The sequence below is a fragment of the Pygocentrus nattereri genome, chromosome 6 (genome assembly GCF_015220715.1).
Source record: "Pygocentrus nattereri isolate fPygNat1 chromosome 6, fPygNat1.pri, whole genome shotgun sequence".
Taxonomy (NCBI): Eukaryota; Metazoa; Chordata; class Actinopteri; order Characiformes; family Serrasalmidae; genus Pygocentrus; species Pygocentrus nattereri.
Genome location: NC_051216.1, coordinates 1,720,680 through 1,736,403, shown reverse-complemented (window position 1 = coordinate 1,736,403; position 15,724 = coordinate 1,720,680). Strand labels below are relative to the sequence as shown.

General features: G+C 50.1%; 1 protein-coding gene across 1 annotated transcript in view; it reads left to right on the top strand.

The window, feature by feature from the left end:
* glb1l (galactosidase, beta 1-like) overlaps positions 1 to 15,716 on the top strand; it is a 16,445-nt gene extending 729 nt beyond the window's left edge. Inside the window, exons 2-16 of the mRNA XM_037538963.1 lie at positions 793 to 959; positions 1,452 to 1,602; positions 6,281 to 6,341; positions 6,411 to 6,505; positions 7,635 to 7,815; positions 8,497 to 8,555; positions 9,333 to 9,454; positions 10,213 to 10,253; positions 11,077 to 11,195; positions 12,660 to 12,734; positions 13,265 to 13,354; positions 13,667 to 13,780; positions 13,858 to 13,989; positions 14,318 to 14,545; positions 14,654 to 15,716. Coding sequence (XP_037394860.1) covers positions 793 to 959; positions 1,452 to 1,602; positions 6,281 to 6,341; positions 6,411 to 6,505; positions 7,635 to 7,815; positions 8,497 to 8,555; positions 9,333 to 9,454; positions 10,213 to 10,253; positions 11,077 to 11,195; positions 12,660 to 12,734; positions 13,265 to 13,354; positions 13,667 to 13,780; positions 13,858 to 13,989; positions 14,318 to 14,545; positions 14,654 to 14,857 — 1,839 coding nt within the window. The 3' untranslated portion in view covers positions 14,858 to 15,716. The remainder of the gene's footprint in view (positions 1 to 792; positions 960 to 1,451; positions 1,603 to 6,280; positions 6,342 to 6,410; positions 6,506 to 7,634; positions 7,816 to 8,496; positions 8,556 to 9,332; positions 9,455 to 10,212; positions 10,254 to 11,076; positions 11,196 to 12,659; positions 12,735 to 13,264; positions 13,355 to 13,666; positions 13,781 to 13,857; positions 13,990 to 14,317; positions 14,546 to 14,653) is intronic.
* The last annotated feature ends 8 nt before the right edge of the window (positions 15,717 to 15,724 follow it).

Below are 15,724 nucleotides of genomic sequence, written 5' to 3'. Positions count from 1 at the left end.
TGACGTCCCATTCTTAGTCCATAGGGTTTAATATGATGTCGGCCCACCCTTTGCAGCTATAACAGCTTCAGCTCTTCTGGGAAGGCTTTCCACAAGGGTTAGGAGTGTTTATGGGAATTTTTGACCGTTCTTCCAGAAGCATATTTGTGATGTCAGACACTGATGTTGGACGAGAAGGCCTGGCTCACAGTCTCCACTCTGATTCATCCCAAAGGGGTTCTATGGGGTTGAGGTCAGGACTCTGTGCAGGCCAGTCAAGTTCTTCCACACCAAACTGGCTCATCCACGTCTTTATCCAGTGGTCAGTCTGAGCGAATTGAACCCAAAACACCAAATTTAACAGCCCTGCTCTCCGTTCACACCTGGAACCCTGTAACTCTAACGAGGCACACGACACCAGGGAGGGACGACGACACGACTGGGCACAATCTGGACACGTCCACTGTGAGGTGGACTCACTTGTGCTGCCAGCTATTCAGACATTAATGTCTGTGTGTTGTTCTTTTCAGAGGACAGTAAATCTGCACTGCTGTACAAGCTGCACACTGACCACTTTAACTTATATCAGAGTTTCAGCTCTACAGTGACGTTCCGTCAAACACTGTTCAAACACCCGCAGCACCTCACACAGACGCGGGAACCCGCCTCACGCCTGAATCACTGCTTTGTTCAGCTTCTCTACTCGTTTTCCTCAAACACTGCACGTTGTGTGTCTGTGTGTGTGTCTGTGTGTGTGTGTGTCTGTGTGTGTGTGTGGTGTGTGTGTGTGTGTGTGTGTGTGTGTGTGTACAGGGGATCGAGCGCTCGTTCTCCATCGATCCGGAGCGGAACTGCTTCCTGAAGGATGGAGAACCCTTTCAGTACGTCTCCGGCAGCATCCACTACTCCAGAGTCCCGCGCAGCTACTGGAGAGACCGGCTCAACAAGATGTACATGAGTGGACTGAACGCCGTCCAGGTGTAAGAGATCATCACCGTAAACGCCGGCGCTCGGTCACCGTTACTGTACATTACAGCCCACTGGAGAGACTCGACTCTCTCTCTCTCTCTCTCTCTCTCTCTCTCTGACTCTCTCTCTCTCTCTCTCTCTCTCTCTCTCTCTCTCTGACTCTCTCTCTCTCTCTCTCTCTCTCTCTCTCTGTCTCTCTCCCTCTCTCTGTCTCTCTCTATCTCTCTCTCTCTCTCTCTCTCTCTGACTCTCTCTCTCTCTCTCTCTCTCTCTCTCTCTCTGTCTCTCTCCCTCTCTCTCTCTCTCACTTTCTCTCTCTCTCTCTGTCTCTCTCCCTCTCTCTCTCTCTCACTTTCTCTCTCTCTCTCTGTCTCTCTCTCTCTCGTCTCTCTGTCTCTCTCCCTCTCTCTCTCTCTCTCCCTCTCTCTCTCTCTCTCTCTCTCTCTCTCTCTCTCTCTCTCTCTGTCTCTCTCTCTCTCTCTCTCTCTCTCTCTGTGATGTAGGTATGTTCCCTGGAATTTCCATGAACAGGTTCAGGGTGTGTATGAGTTTGATGGAGAGAGGGATGTGGAGTATTTCCTGAATCTGGCCAATCAGACGGGTCTGCTGGTCATCCTGCGTCCAGGCCCGTATATCTGCGCCGAGTGGGAGATGGTGAGTCTCAGAATCAGCTTCAACTAAATCATTATTTACACACAATCTGCTGTCGACACCAAGAGGGAACTTTACTAAAGATAAACATACGCAGACTGACTGACAGACGGACTGCTGGACAGAGTGAGCCCTATGACTGAGTCACAAAACAGATTGAGCCATTGACTGACCAACTGAGTCTCTGACAGACTGACAGACTGACTGACAGAGTGAGCCTCTGACTGAGTCATGGAGAGACAGATTGAGCCATTGACTGACCAACTGAGTCTCTGACAGACTGATGATGGACAGACTGACTGACTGAGTGAGCCTCTGACTGAGTCATGGAGAGACAGATTGAGCCATTGACTGACCAACTGAGTCTCTGACAGTCTGATGATGGACAGACTGACTGACTGAGTGAGCCTCTGATTCTGAGTCTGTGTGCGTCTGTGTGCGTCTGTGGGTCTGTGTGGGTCTGTGTGAGTCTGTGGGTCTGTGTAGGTCTGTGTGAGTCTGTGTGGTTCTGTGTGTGTCTGTGTGAGTCTGTGTGGGTCTGTGTGTGTCTGTGTGGTTCTGTGTGAGTCTGTGTGGCTCTGTGTGAGTCTGTGCGAGTCTGTGTGGCTCTGTGTGAGTCTGTGTGAGTCTGTGTGTGTTTGTGTGGGTCTGTGTGGCTCTGTGTGAGTCTGTGTGGCTCTGTGTGAGTCTGTGTGGCTCTGTGTGGGTCTGTGTGAGTCTGTGTGAGTTTGTGTGGGTCTGTGTTGCTCTGTGTGAGTCTGTGTGGGTCTGTGTGGCTCTGTGTGAGTCTGTGTGGGTCTGTGTGAGTCTGTGTGGCTCTGTGTGAGTCTGTGTGAGTCTGTGTGTGTCTGTGTGGCTCTGTGTGAGTCTGTGTGTCTGTGTGGCTCTGTGTGAGTCTGTGTGCGTCTGTGTGCGTCTGTGTGGCTCTGTGTGTGTCTGTGTGAGTGTGTGAGTCTGTGTGGGTCTGTGTGTGTCTGTGTGAGTCTGTGTAAGTCTGTGTGGCTCTGTGTGAGTCTGTGTGAGTTTGTGTGGGTCTGTGTGGGTCTGTGTGGCTCTGTGTGAGTCTGTGTGGCTCTGTGTGAGTCTGTGTGCGTCTGTGTGCGTCTGTGTGAGTGTGTGAGTCTGTGTGAGTGTGTGAGTCTGTGTGGCTCTGTGTGAGTCTGTGTGAGTCTGTGTGGCTCTGTGTGAGTCTGTGTGCGTCTGTGTGAGTCTGTGTGTGTCTGTGTGGCTCTGCGTGAGTCTGTGTGGGTCTGTGTGAGTCTGTGTGTGTCTGTGTGGCTCTGCGTGAGTCTGTGTGTCTGTGTGGCTCTGTGTGAGTCTGTGTGGCTCTGTGTGAGTCTGTGTGGGTCTGTGTGAGTCTGTGTGTGTCTGTGTGGCTCTGCGTGAGTCTGTGTGGCTCTGTGTGAGTCTGTGTGGCTCTGTGTGAGTCTGTGTGTGTCTGTGTGGCTCTGCGTGAGTCTGTGTGCCTGTGTGTGTCTGTGTGGCTCTGTGTGAGTCTGTGTGACTCTGTGTGAGTCTGTGTGCGTCTGTGTGCGTCTGTGTGAGTGTGTGAGTCTGTGTGAGTGTGTGAGTCTGTGTGGCTCTGTGTGAGTCTGTGTGGCTCTGTGTGAATCTGTGTGAGTCTGTGTGAATCTGTGAGTCTGTGTGGGTCTGTGTGAGTCTGTGGGTCTGTGTGGGTCTGTGTGAGTCTGTGTGGGTCTGTGTGTGTCTGTGTGGGTCTGTGTGTGTCTGTGTGGCTCTGTGTGAGTCTGTGTGGCTCTGTGTGAGTCTGTGCGAGTCTGTGTGGCTCTGTGTAGGTCTGTGTGGCTCTGTGTGAGTCTGTGTGCGTCTGTGTGAGTCTGTGTGGCTCTGTCTGAGTCTGTGTGTGTCTGTGTGAGTCTGTGTGGCTCTGTGTGTGTCTGTGTGAGTCTGTGTGAGTTTGTGTGGGTCTGTGTGGGTCTGTGTGGCTCTGTGTGAGTCTGTGTGAGTCTGTGTGGCTCTGTGTGAGTCTGTGTGGCTCTGTGTGTGTCTGTGTGAGTGTGTGAGTCTGTGTGTGTCTGTGTGAGTCTGTGTGGCTCTGTGTGTGTCTGTGTGAGTCTGTGTGAGTTTGTGTGGGTCTGTGTGAGTCTGTGTGGGTCTGTGTGAGTCTGTGTGGGTCTGTGTGAGTCTGTGTGTGTCTGTGTGGCTCTGTGTGAGTCTGTGTGGCTCTGTGTGAGTCTGTGTGGCACTGTGTGAGTCTGTGTGTGTCTGTGTGGCTCTGCGGGAGTCTGTGTGGCTCTGTGTGAGTCTGTGTTTCTGTGTGGCTCTGCGTGAGTCTGTGTGGCTCTGTGTGAGTCTGTGTGCGTCTGTGTGAGTGTGTGAGTCTGTGTGAGTCTGTGTGGCTCTGTGTGAGTCTGTGTGAGTCTGTGTGGCTCTGTGTGAGTCTGTGTGCGTCTGTGTGAGTCTGTGTGTGTCTGTGTGGCTCTGCGTGAGTCTGTGTGGGTCTGTGTGGCTCTGTGTGAGTCTGTGTGGCTCTGTGTGAGTCTGTGTGTGTCTGTGTGAGTCTGTGTGTGTCTGTGTGGCTCTGCGTGAGTCTGTGTGTCTGTGTGGCTCTGTGTGAGTCTGTGTGGCTCTGTGTGAGTCTGTGTGGGTCTGTGTGAGTCTGTGTGTGTCTGTGTGGCTCTGCGTGAGTCTGTGTGGGTCTGTGTGGCTCTGTGTGAGTCTGTGTGGCTCTGTGTGAGTCTGTGTGTGTCTGTGTGGCTCTGCGTGAGTCTGTGTGTCTGTGTGTGTCTGTGTGGCTCTGTGTGAGTCTGTGTGGCTCTGTGTGAGTCTGTGTGCGTCTGTGTGAGTGTGTGAGTCTGTGTGAGTGTGTGAGTCTGTGTGGCTCTGTGTGAGTCTGTGTGGCTCTGTGTGAATCTGTGTGAGTCTGTGTGAATCTGTGTGGGTCTGTGTGGGTCTGTGTGTGTCTGTGTGGCTCTGTGTGAGTCTGTGTGGCTCTGTGTGAGTCTGTGCGAGTCTGTGCGGCTCTGTGTGAGTCTGTGTGGCTCTGTGTGAGTCTGTGTGCGTCTGTGTGAGTCTGTGTGTGTCTGTGTGGCTCTGCGTGAGTCTGTGTGTCTGTGTGGCTCTGTGTGAGTCTGTGTGGCTCTGTGTGAGTCTGTGTGGGTCTGTGTGAGTCTGTGTGTGTCTGTGTGGCTCTGCGTGAGTCTGTGTGGGTCTGTGTGGCTCTGTGTGAGTCTGTGTGGCTCTGTGTGAGTCTGTGTGTGTCTGTGTGGCTCTGCGTGAGTCTGTGTGTCTGTGTGTGTCTGTGTGGCTCTGTGTGAGTCTGTGTGGCTCTGTGTGAGTCTGTGTGCGTCTGTGTGAGTGTGTGAGTCTGTGTGAGTGTGTGAGTCTGTGTGGCTCTGTGTGAGTCTGTGTGGCTCTGTGTGAATCTGTGTGAGTCTGTGAATCTGTGTGGGTCTGTGTGGGTCTGTGTGTGTCTGTGTGGCTCTGTGTGAGTCTGTGTGGCTCTGTGTGAGTCTGTGCGAGTCTGTGCGGCTCTGTGTGAGTCTGTGTGGCTCTGTGTGAGTCTGTGTGCGTCTGTGTGAGTCTGTGTGGCTCTGTCTGAGTCTGTGTGCGTCTGTGTGAGTCTGTGTGGCTCTGTGTGTGTCTGTGTGAGTCTGTGTGCGTCTGTGAGAGTCTGTGTGGCTCTGTGTGTGTCTGTGTGAGTCTGTGTGGCTCTGTGTGTGTCTGTGTGTGTCTGTGTGGCTCTGTGTGAGTCTGTGTGTCTGTGTGGCTCTGTGTGAGTCTGTGTGGCTCTGTGTGAGTCTGTGTGGGTCTGTGTGAGTCTGTGTGTGTCTGTGTGGCTCTGCGTGAGTCTGTGTGGCTCTGTGTGAGTCTGTGTGTTTCTGTGTGGCTCTGCGTGAGTCTGTGTGTGTCTGTGTGGCTCTGTGTGAGTCTGTGTGGCTCTGTGTGAGTGTGTGAGTCTGTGTGAGTGTGTGAGTCTGTGTGGCTCTGTGTGAGTCTGTGTGGCTCTGTGTGAATCTGTGTGAGTCTGTGTGAGTCTGTGTGGGTCTGTGTGAGTCTGTGTGGCTCTGTGTGAATCTGTGTGTGTCTGTGTGGCTCTGTGTGAGTCTGTGTGCGTCTGTGTGCGTCTGTGTGAGTGTGTGAGTCTGTGTGAGTGTGTGAGTCTGTGTGGGTCTGTGTGAGTCTGTGTGAGTCTGTGTGGGTCTGTGTCGGTCTGTGTGGGATCAGAGCAGCTGATGAGCTCAAAACATGCTGAAAACTAACGGTCACGCATTGGAGACCTTATTCTCTTTTTGGACAGGAGTGATTTGCGGAACATTATTTACTGTTATCAGCCGTCGATTTGTAGTAGTGGAGTAGCAGTAATAGTGAGGATAATAATTATGATTATTGTTGTTATATAGACAGTAATAATATGAAAACCTGTGTATTGATGGAAAGTGCCTGGTGAAATGTGGGTTTCCTCCAGACACTGCAGACAGCAGTGAACGGTAAAAATGATAATATGCTAAAGGCCAGCAGAGCTAGTGCTGAGTGTGATTATCTGACCTCATATCTGACCTCGCTGTGTGTGTGTGTGTGATTTCGAGCTCATTACAGTATCTGATTACATACTGACGCTGAGCGTCTGAGTGGATTACTGTCATTACCTGAGGTGTAATAATGTGTTATAAGTGCTGTGTTTGTGTTTGTAAATAAGTGTTTACTCTCTGTGCTGCAGGGCGGACTGCCTGCCTGGCTGCTCCACAACCCCAACATTATCCTGCGCTCTGCGGATTCAGGTACTCCCTCCTCCTCTCTGCCCGCTAAGCCGGCTCCTCGCTCGCTCTCACTCTGAGTTTCTGCTGTAGATTACCTGCAGGCCGTCAGTAACTGGATGGCCGTCCTGCTCACTAAACTTCGGCCTTGGCTCTACCAGAACGGAGGGAACATCATCAGCGTGCAGGTACACCACGCTGACTGCAGTGGAACCAGCTGGGCTGGGGGTTTAAAGTGATAGTTCAGTGGAAAATCTGATTCCCACAGTTTACGCCAGCGTAGTCGGGCAGCCGAGACGCTGGGTGTCTGAAGATTTTGCTAATCTGCAGTGAAGCTTATTTCCAGTGGAGAGCTGTGGCTGGTAGAGCTGGGCCTCTCCTCTATGATAATGCTCATTTCTGCTATTGCCCCTATGGGATTCCTAATACTATGTGAGTGCAAAACTAGCAGTGGTGCACCTGAACATTTTTTGGCCGTTGTAGATTGAACAGACATTTGAAGTGTATAACAGTCATTATAGGATCTCTGAGCTTGTGTGTCTCAGTTTTACAGTCCCTCTCTCAGTAAAGAGCCCTTCATAGAGCTGCCACCACTGTTGAACACTCCTAACAACTAACCGGAACTGCGGTGCTCAAAGAACTTAAACACAACAAGCACAATTAAATAAAAGTGAACTACATTACAGACGTGGATTTTTATCATTTAACAGAAATCACTACCTCTTCTCGGGCCTGAGAGCTCCTCACTGCTTTATACCTCACTGAAATAATAGAACCCATTAAAAGGTTCTGCTGGTTCCTGCTGATGTCCAGTTGTGTCTAATGATGTTATGTGATCTCCTCATGAGTTGCTATGAGGGGGTGGCAGGAAACAAACTTCAGACTCCAACCACGTCTCGACTGGGGGGTGAAAATAAACCTGCTCTCCTTCTGGGAGCAGTCTCCTGTGAGGGGGTTGTGAGGCTCTGAACTCACTGATTATGTTGGTGAAATATCATTTTATTGATGTTTCCATGAAAGGATATCAAAAATGTGTGACGACGAACACAAACTAATCAGATTAAGGTGGTCAGTTTATATTTCAGAGTGACTTTAAGGGAGTAATTTTCTGTTGGTGTGTCTGTTGTGACTGGTTGTGTCTGTTGCTGTGTGTGTCTGTTGATTTGTGTCTGTTGATGTGTGTCTGTTGTGACTGGTGTGTGACTGTTGTGTCTGTTGTGACTGCTGTGCGTGTGTTGTGACTGTTGTGTCTGTTGTGACTGCTGTGCGTCTGTTGTATCTGTTGTTGTGTTGTTGTGCGTCTGTTGTTGTGCTCAGGTGGAGAACGAGTACGGCAGCTACTTTGCGTGTGATTATAATTACCTGCGTCACCTGCGGACGCTGTTCCGGTTCTTCCTGGGTGAGGACGTCGTCCTGTTCACCACAGACGGAAACACGGATAAAGAGCTGGTCTGTGGAACGCTGGAGGGGCTTTACGCCACCATAGACTTCGGCACAGGTCAGTAATATGGTCTCCTCTGTAACATCGCTGAGTTATTTATAGTCATTTATAATGATCTAAACCTGTGAAGTCTGACAGGAACTCAGTATTATCAGATGTATCTGCCACTGTACTGATGCCACAGTACAGCCGTTAAACACCCCTCTGTGTGGAAAAGGAGAACGAGCCGACTGGATTCAGGGAAATGCTTTGTTCCCCGGTTATATTTTCCATTTTAACCAGTCTGTTTAGTTGTGACGCTCTGGACGCTCCGTATGAATAGTCCAGCAGGTTCACACACTAAGCCTGGGCTGAGGACACTGCTGACACCTCTCTCACCTTTTGCTGAGGTCCCAAGAACCGATATTAGCATTTTCCAAACAGTAATCAGGCCTGACGCTGTGTCCTGAACAGCACTGAGGAGGCACTGAGCGTTCACAGTCACTTCACTGGACAAATGAATCACAGAGCCTTTTGTGTTTGTGAATATTGGTGCTTTCATAAATGAACCATACAGAAATGATAGAATAATCTGACAGGGCTGCAGTGATTACTGAACATTACTTACACCCTTTAGAAAGTGTAAAAGAATCGTGAAAAGCCTCTATAAAGTTCGTGTAGAGATATGAAGATGTTCTGAATTAAACTCTGTTTTAATTGTGCTGTTTTTTCACTGTATACCCTCTTCTTTTCTCCCAGACACCAATATAACCACAGCCTTCAGACGGCAGAGGAGGTTCGAGCCCAAAGGGCCGCTGGTGAGTCCCGTCCACACACTTTAATCAGAGAGGTTCAGACATCTTTACAGTGGTGGTGATGGGAACCAGGCGTCGCCATGACTACAACACAGATATAGACACTTTATTTACCATCCAGAACCACCAGAGAACCTACACGAGTCTTCTGAGTTTATATGGAATGTTGATGATGGAAAACAGTGGAAAATCTGGAATAATGAGTTTTCTTTGGGGACTATTTTGCCGCACGGCGCCCTGCATGTCTCCCTCCACCATGAATGGAGTTGAAGTTCTCTAAACTCTCATAAAACAGCGTCTCAGTCATCAGGCAGTGATGCAGTCATATTCAGAAGGTTGGTTCTACTGATTGGTTCTACATATCACTCATCTCAAAACGTCGTTCTAACAGCTGCTAAATGCTAAACAGTGCTGCTAACTAGGAGAGAGGAGCTGCTCGGCCTTAGATTAGCTAGCATGCTAGCAGCTCTGCCCACCACATGCTGGATTCCGGCTGTAACTAAGGCAGCGACTCAGGTTTGTATGAGTTGGATCTGAGCGAGCGGAGCAGCTGGATCTACAGGGGCGGACGAGGAGAAGCTGAACCTGCTCTGTGGTGTTTGGAGCTGTAGCATGTTAGCTAAGCTAATGATAGCCTAATTAGCAGGTTAGAAGTGCCACACAGGCATTAAACTCCTCACACGTCTGGATCCCATCACCAGTTTAACGGATGAATCTGAACCGAATGAAGCAGAGTGAGCTGTAAACGTTCCGATGTTCCGATGTTCCACTGCGTTCCAGGTGAACTCTGAGTTCTACACCGGCTGGCTGGATCACTGGGGTGATAAACACGCTGCAGTGGAGACTCAGAAGGTCAGCAGGATGTTGGAGGACATGCTGAGTCTGGGAGCCAGCGTCAACATGTGGGTCTCACAACTCACTAAGACGGAGAGACTGAATGACGGACAGACGAGGATACAGACAAATGTACAGACAGATACACGGATAGACTGATAGATGATAGATAGACAGACAGACAGACAGATATATAGATACACAGACGGATAAACAGCTAGACTGACTGAGAGACAGACAGAAGAATAGAAAGACACATAGATGGATAGAGAGACACACAGGTAGATGGATAGACAGAGTTATATAGATAGACTGAGAGACAGACACAAAGACAAAGAGAGATGGATAGACAGACAGATAAACAGACAGACAGATGGACAGACACACAGATGGATGGATAGATAGACAGAAAGATAGACAGACATAGACAGATAAACAGCTAGACTGATAGACAAAAGAACAGAAAGACATATAGAGAGATGGATAGACAGACAGACAGATGGACAGACAGACAGACAGTGTGTAGCGCAGCTGTGAAATGATGTCACAGGTTTTAATGAGTTCAGTCTCCAGTGTTTCCGTCTGAAGCAGCTCAGACACATTAATACATACTCTAACTGAATGAGTGCAGTAAGGGCACATAGAGGGCGCTAGTGAGCACACCTTCAACACTGAAATGACAAGAAATAGAGTTTACAGCCAGCTAAACAAATAATCAGTAAAACCAGGCCGCTGTGGAGGGAAGCTGCGCTTCATAGCAGGAGCTCTTCAGCTCTTCTGAGAAACCTTCTGTGGACTGAGCTCAGCTGTGTTTCTCTTTCCTCAGGTACATGTTTGAAGGAGGAACCAACTTTGGCTACTGGAACGGTGCGTCCACTGCTCTGTCCACTCCACTGCTCTGTCCACTCTTGCTCATTAACTCACATGTCAGAGAGTCTGTTAGGGTTGAACAGCTCCACCCGGTTGGAGACACAGAGCTGAGGTTGGATTCCTGCTCCACCTAGACGATCCACCTTAAACAGTTCAGACGATCCACCTTAAACAGTTCAGACGATCCACCTTAAACAGTTCAGACGGTCCACCTTAAACAGTTTACACGGTCCACCTTAAACAGTTCAGACGATCCACCTCAAACAGTTCAGACGATCCACCTTAAACAGTTCAGACGATCCACCTTAAACAGTTCAGACGATCCACCTCAAACAGTTCAGACGATCCACCTTAAACAGTTCAGACGATCCACCTTAAACAGTTCAGACGATCCACCTTAAACAGTTTACACGGTCCACCTTAAACAGTTTACACGGCCCACCTTAAAACATTTAGACGTTCCTCAGGCTCATTGTTCTCCAGGTTCCGCTGTCAGATGGTACCCTACAGTTTCTGTAACTCGTCAGAGGCGACTGAGCTGATTTAGGCACCGATGCTAATTGGTGGTTATAAGCCTCCATTACCTGTTAGCTGTGTTAGCCTGTAGCTCCAGTGCTGAAGCAGAACCTGATCTCTGGGGAAGAGTGGGGGGGAAAGACTAGGGGGAAGACTGCGAGGGAAAGACTGGGGGGGAAAGACTAGGGGGAAGACTAGGGGGAAGACTGGGGGGCAAGATGGGGGGGGGGAGACTGGGGGGAAACTGGGGGGCTTGGGCTGAACTATCGCTTTAATGTGGTGTCTGTTAACCGGTTCCCTCCAGGCGCTGATTATGACAGCAGGTTCCGCTCTGTGGTCACCAGCTACGACTACAACGCTCCTCTGTCAGAGGCTGGAGATCCAACAGACAAACTCCTGGCCATCAGAGACGTCATTAAGCACGTAAGAGCGATCAGCTGCTTTATATGATGCAGTAAAATATTCTGCTCCCAGTGAGAGCTGATAGACTGTGTTTAATAAAAACCCAGATCAGAGAGCGGGTCAGAGCAGGTCAGAGCGGGTCAGAGCGGGTCAGAGCGGGTCAGAGCGGGTCACAGCGGATCAGAGCAGTTCAGAGCGGATCAGAGCGGGTCAGAGCGGGTCAGAGCGGATCAGAGCGGATCAGAGCGGTGCAGAGCGGGTCAGAGCGGTTCAGAGCGGATCAGAGCGGTTCAGAGCGGGTCAGAGCGGTTCAGAGCGGTTCAGAGCGGATCAGAGCGGGTCAGATCGGATCAGAGCGGATCAGAGCGGATCAGAGCAGTTCAGAGCGGATCAGAGCGGATCAGAGCGGTTCAGAGCGGATCAGAGCAGTTCAGAGCGGATCAGAGCGGATCAGAGCGGGTCAGAGCGGTTCAGAGCGGGTCAGAGCGGATCAGAGCGGATCAGAGCGGTTCAGAGCGGGTCAGAGCGGGTCAGAGCGGATCAGAGCGGGTCAGAGCGGATCAGAGCGGGTCAGAGCGGGTCAGAGCGGTTCAGAGCGGATCAGAGCGGGTCAGAGCGGGTCAGAGCGGTTCAGAGCAGATCAGAGCGGTTCCGAGCGGTTTGGTGTGAAACGCTCTGTTCTAGATAAACTTACTGAGTCAGAGCTGTTCACAGTGGTGGTGAATGGATCCAGACGTCTGAGGACTTTACTGCCTGTTTATACAGCAGGTCAGTGTGATTTTACACAAATAAAAGACAGAAGATCATCAGAGGGGAAAGTAAACGGCCTGCAGCTTGAAAATGACCTAATTAAACAGAAGTACACAGAACATGAAAACAGTAAAAATACGAAGGACGTTAGAACCTGAGGGTTTATCGTTAAACTGAAGGCAGCGGGTCTGAGAGCTCAGTCCGAGATCAGCAGTTTGATCCAGTTTAGGTCGGACTCTGGGCTCGACTCACGGCCCTGAGTCCATGGATCTAAGAGACCGACTCGCTTTCTATTCTTCTGACCAGGGAGGTCCTACAGGACGTTGGATTTGGCCCCAGCCAGCAGGAGAGCACATCACTGCTGTCAGAGCAAAACCTCGTATCTCAGAAACGAGAGCTTTACAGGAGAAGGAGAAAACATGGTCTCCTTTTAACGGAAGTCAGTGGAACCAGAATTTATTGCAGGTCGTTTTGGGCCGTTTCTGTTGGTCCACTCATTGTGAAATTTACTTACAATGTAAGGAACAACAGGGATTTTCAAATGATGGCAAAAACGGAAAAACATCACAAATGGAGCTGCAGGGTTTTGATCTGACAGATTTTAAACGTGTATTTTTGAAGAATATAGTGTAAAACCATCATGAAAAGATGAAAGGCTGAGAAAAAAACAAATACAGAAGAAAAACGACCAAAATGACTCTCATTAAATGTAAAGCGCTGTGTGCTGTGTCTCAGTTCCGGGACGTTCCGGTGGGCCCGATGCCTCCAGCCTCGCCGAAGATGGCGTATGGATTCGTGACGCTGAAGAAGGTCAGTGGATATGGAGCTTTATGGGTCCAATCACTGTGATCAGACAGCGGAGATTAGATGGAGCTTCAGCACCCGATACTGATCAGATCACAACTTCAGCCCCGCCCATCCAGCCTAGAGCAGTGTAGCCCCACCCATTCAGCTACAGCGGTTTAGCTCCACCCATTCAGCTACAGCAGTTTAGCTCCACCCATTCAGCTACAGTGGTTTAGCTTCACCGTTCAGCTACAGCAGTTTAGCTCCACCCATTCAGCTACAGCGGTTTAGCTCCACCCATTCAGCTACAGTGGTTTAGCCCCACCCATTCAGCTACAGTGGTTTAGCCCCACCCATTCAGCTACAGCAGTTTAGCCCCTGCCCCCCCCATCAAACCAGAGCTCATTTACATATATCAGTCTTAAAGACACAGTAGCAGGTAAAGTGGTGATGTAGAACTGAATCATGGCTGTTTTTGTAAAATTAAACCACATAAACATTTTCAGTAGAGAACCACACCGGCTCTTTAATCTGTACCCCTCTGTCTGTCGTAGGTGGGCAACATCAGTGGATTACTGGACACGCTGTGCCCACAGGGTCCCGTCCAGTCCCACCATCCGCTCACGTTCGAGGAGATGAAACACGTAAGATTATTAATAATGAACTGAGCTCTGTAAAATCCTCAGAATTTTACTGCAGTATATCAGTGCTTATTTTATCTAGAACCTTTCTTGTCTGAACATTATTGCAGTAGGTTTGTTTTATCTAGAACCTTTCTTGTTTGAACATCATTGCAGTATATCATTTTTTTGTCTGAGCTTTATTATGGTGTTTGTGTTTATCTTGTCTAGAACCATCTTGTCTGCACATTACAGTATATCAGTGCGTTTTATCTAGAACCTTTCTTATCTAGACATTATTGCAGTAGATAAGTTCCTGTGTGAATATTTTTGCAGTATTATGGATTCATGCTGTACCGGACTGTTCTGCCCCGGAACCTTCCAGAACCGACCCCTCTGATCTCTCCGATGAACGGCATCCATGACCGCGCATACGTGTCCGTAAACGGGGTGAGCGCCATTACCCACAATGCTGTTGGTGTTACAGTTCTGTTGGCATGATTACCCACAGTTCTGTGTGTGAGCAGGTGTATCAGGGCATGATGGAGAGGGACGTCACGCTGGTGATGAACGTTACGGGCAGGGCAGGAGATCAGCTGGACATGGTGGTGGAGAACATGGGGAGGGTCAACTTCGGCAACAAGATCAACGACTACAAGGCAGGAGATCCTAATAGGAAACTTCCTTCACTGAACCGCTGTAGCTGAATGGGTGGGGCTAAACCGCCGTGGCTGAACGGGTGGGGCTAAACCGCCGTGGCTGAACGGGTGGGGCTAAACCGCCGTGGCTGAACGGGTGGGGCTAAACCGCCGTGGCTGAACGGGTGGGGCTAAATCGCCGTGGCTGAACGGGTGGGGCTAAACCGCCGTAGCTGAACGGGTGGGGCTAAACCGCCGTAGCTGAATGGGTGGGGCTAAACCGCCGTAGCTGGATATCTGGGCAGGAAGTGAAGCTGAAGATTTACTCTGTTCTGTTGTTTTTGGACAGGGGCTGCTGGGTAATCTGATCCTGGGTAATGACGTGCTCACTGATTGGCTGATCTTCTCTCTGGACATCGATGTGATGATAGCCACCGGCTGGCCGCAGGCCGGGGGGGTGGACGTCCCTCCTGAGCCCAAATCAGAGGGAGGGAGAGGACCAGCCGTTTACTCAGGGACCTTACAGCCCACAGGACTGGCCTGGGACACCTTCATCAAACTCAATGGCTGGACCAAGGTGAGCTCCACCCATTAAACCTACAGCAGCGTGGCCACGCCCACCCTGCATTCAGCAGACTAGCCCCGCCCACTCACATTGACACCTCTCCCTCTCTCCCTCTCTCAGGGTCAGGTGTGGATAAATGGGGTGAACCTGGGCCGGTATTGGCCCCAGCGGGGCCCCCAGCAGACCCTGTATGTGCCGGGGTCCCTCCTCAGCCCCACGGTCCCCAACAACATCACGGTTCTGGAGCTGGAGAATGCGCCGGAGCACGGCAGGGTGCTGTTCATGGACCGACCACAGCTGAACAACACCAGAGCGCAGTCCTGACCCCGCATCCTCCGTCCCCCCAGCGGCTGCAGGGTTTCAGCTGATCGGACACATTCACTGCAATCGTTCACAGAAGCCACGTTCCCTCCGCTCATACACACAGTCAGTCAGCCAGGACGCTTGGAAGCTTGTATCCCACCAGTCAGCTCAGTGCAAACCGCACGTCTGAGTCAGATGTGTCTGAAGACGGCATCCTGATCTTACTGGAATTGCTGTTCCACCTTAAGTAGCGTCAGTAGCAGTTACATCCAGGGCATCAAGCCTGACGCGTGTAACTCCTGCACCATTTAAGGTGGAACGGCAAATTCCAACTGAAAGCGGGTGAACAGGCCGACTTCGGCCAAGTCATTGTGATCTGCCACATTTCCCTCTTCAAAGCTGAACGTGGTGGAAGCTGAATACTGAGAACTACAGCCAGCAGCTCCGTCTGTCATACGACTGGTTATACACCTTCGTTACTCCGCATAACCACACCCTGTGATTAATCACCGAGGACGGCTGTCTGGAGCGTCTCGGCTGACTGACTGACTGTGTTTAACGGAGAAAATTTGATTTTCTCTGATTTGTTTTTTTGCACTTTCTGCTGAAACCGATACTGTACAGGATTCTGATTGAAGGGCAGAAAGTCTGAGACCCCCACACCCCCCACAGAGCCCCTAATGGTGACCAACTGATAACTCAGGAAATATAAAACTTTAGCTTTTTGACTTCGGCAGTAAAGCAGTGCTGCTCCGACTGCCTGACGTGTGATTTGATATTCAGTATTATTGCTGTAAAATACATGATGTGGAATGTTGTTTTTTTAAATGCTGAAATGACGGCATGATTTCCAAATAAAAGACTGAAAATAATGACTGAACACGGAAA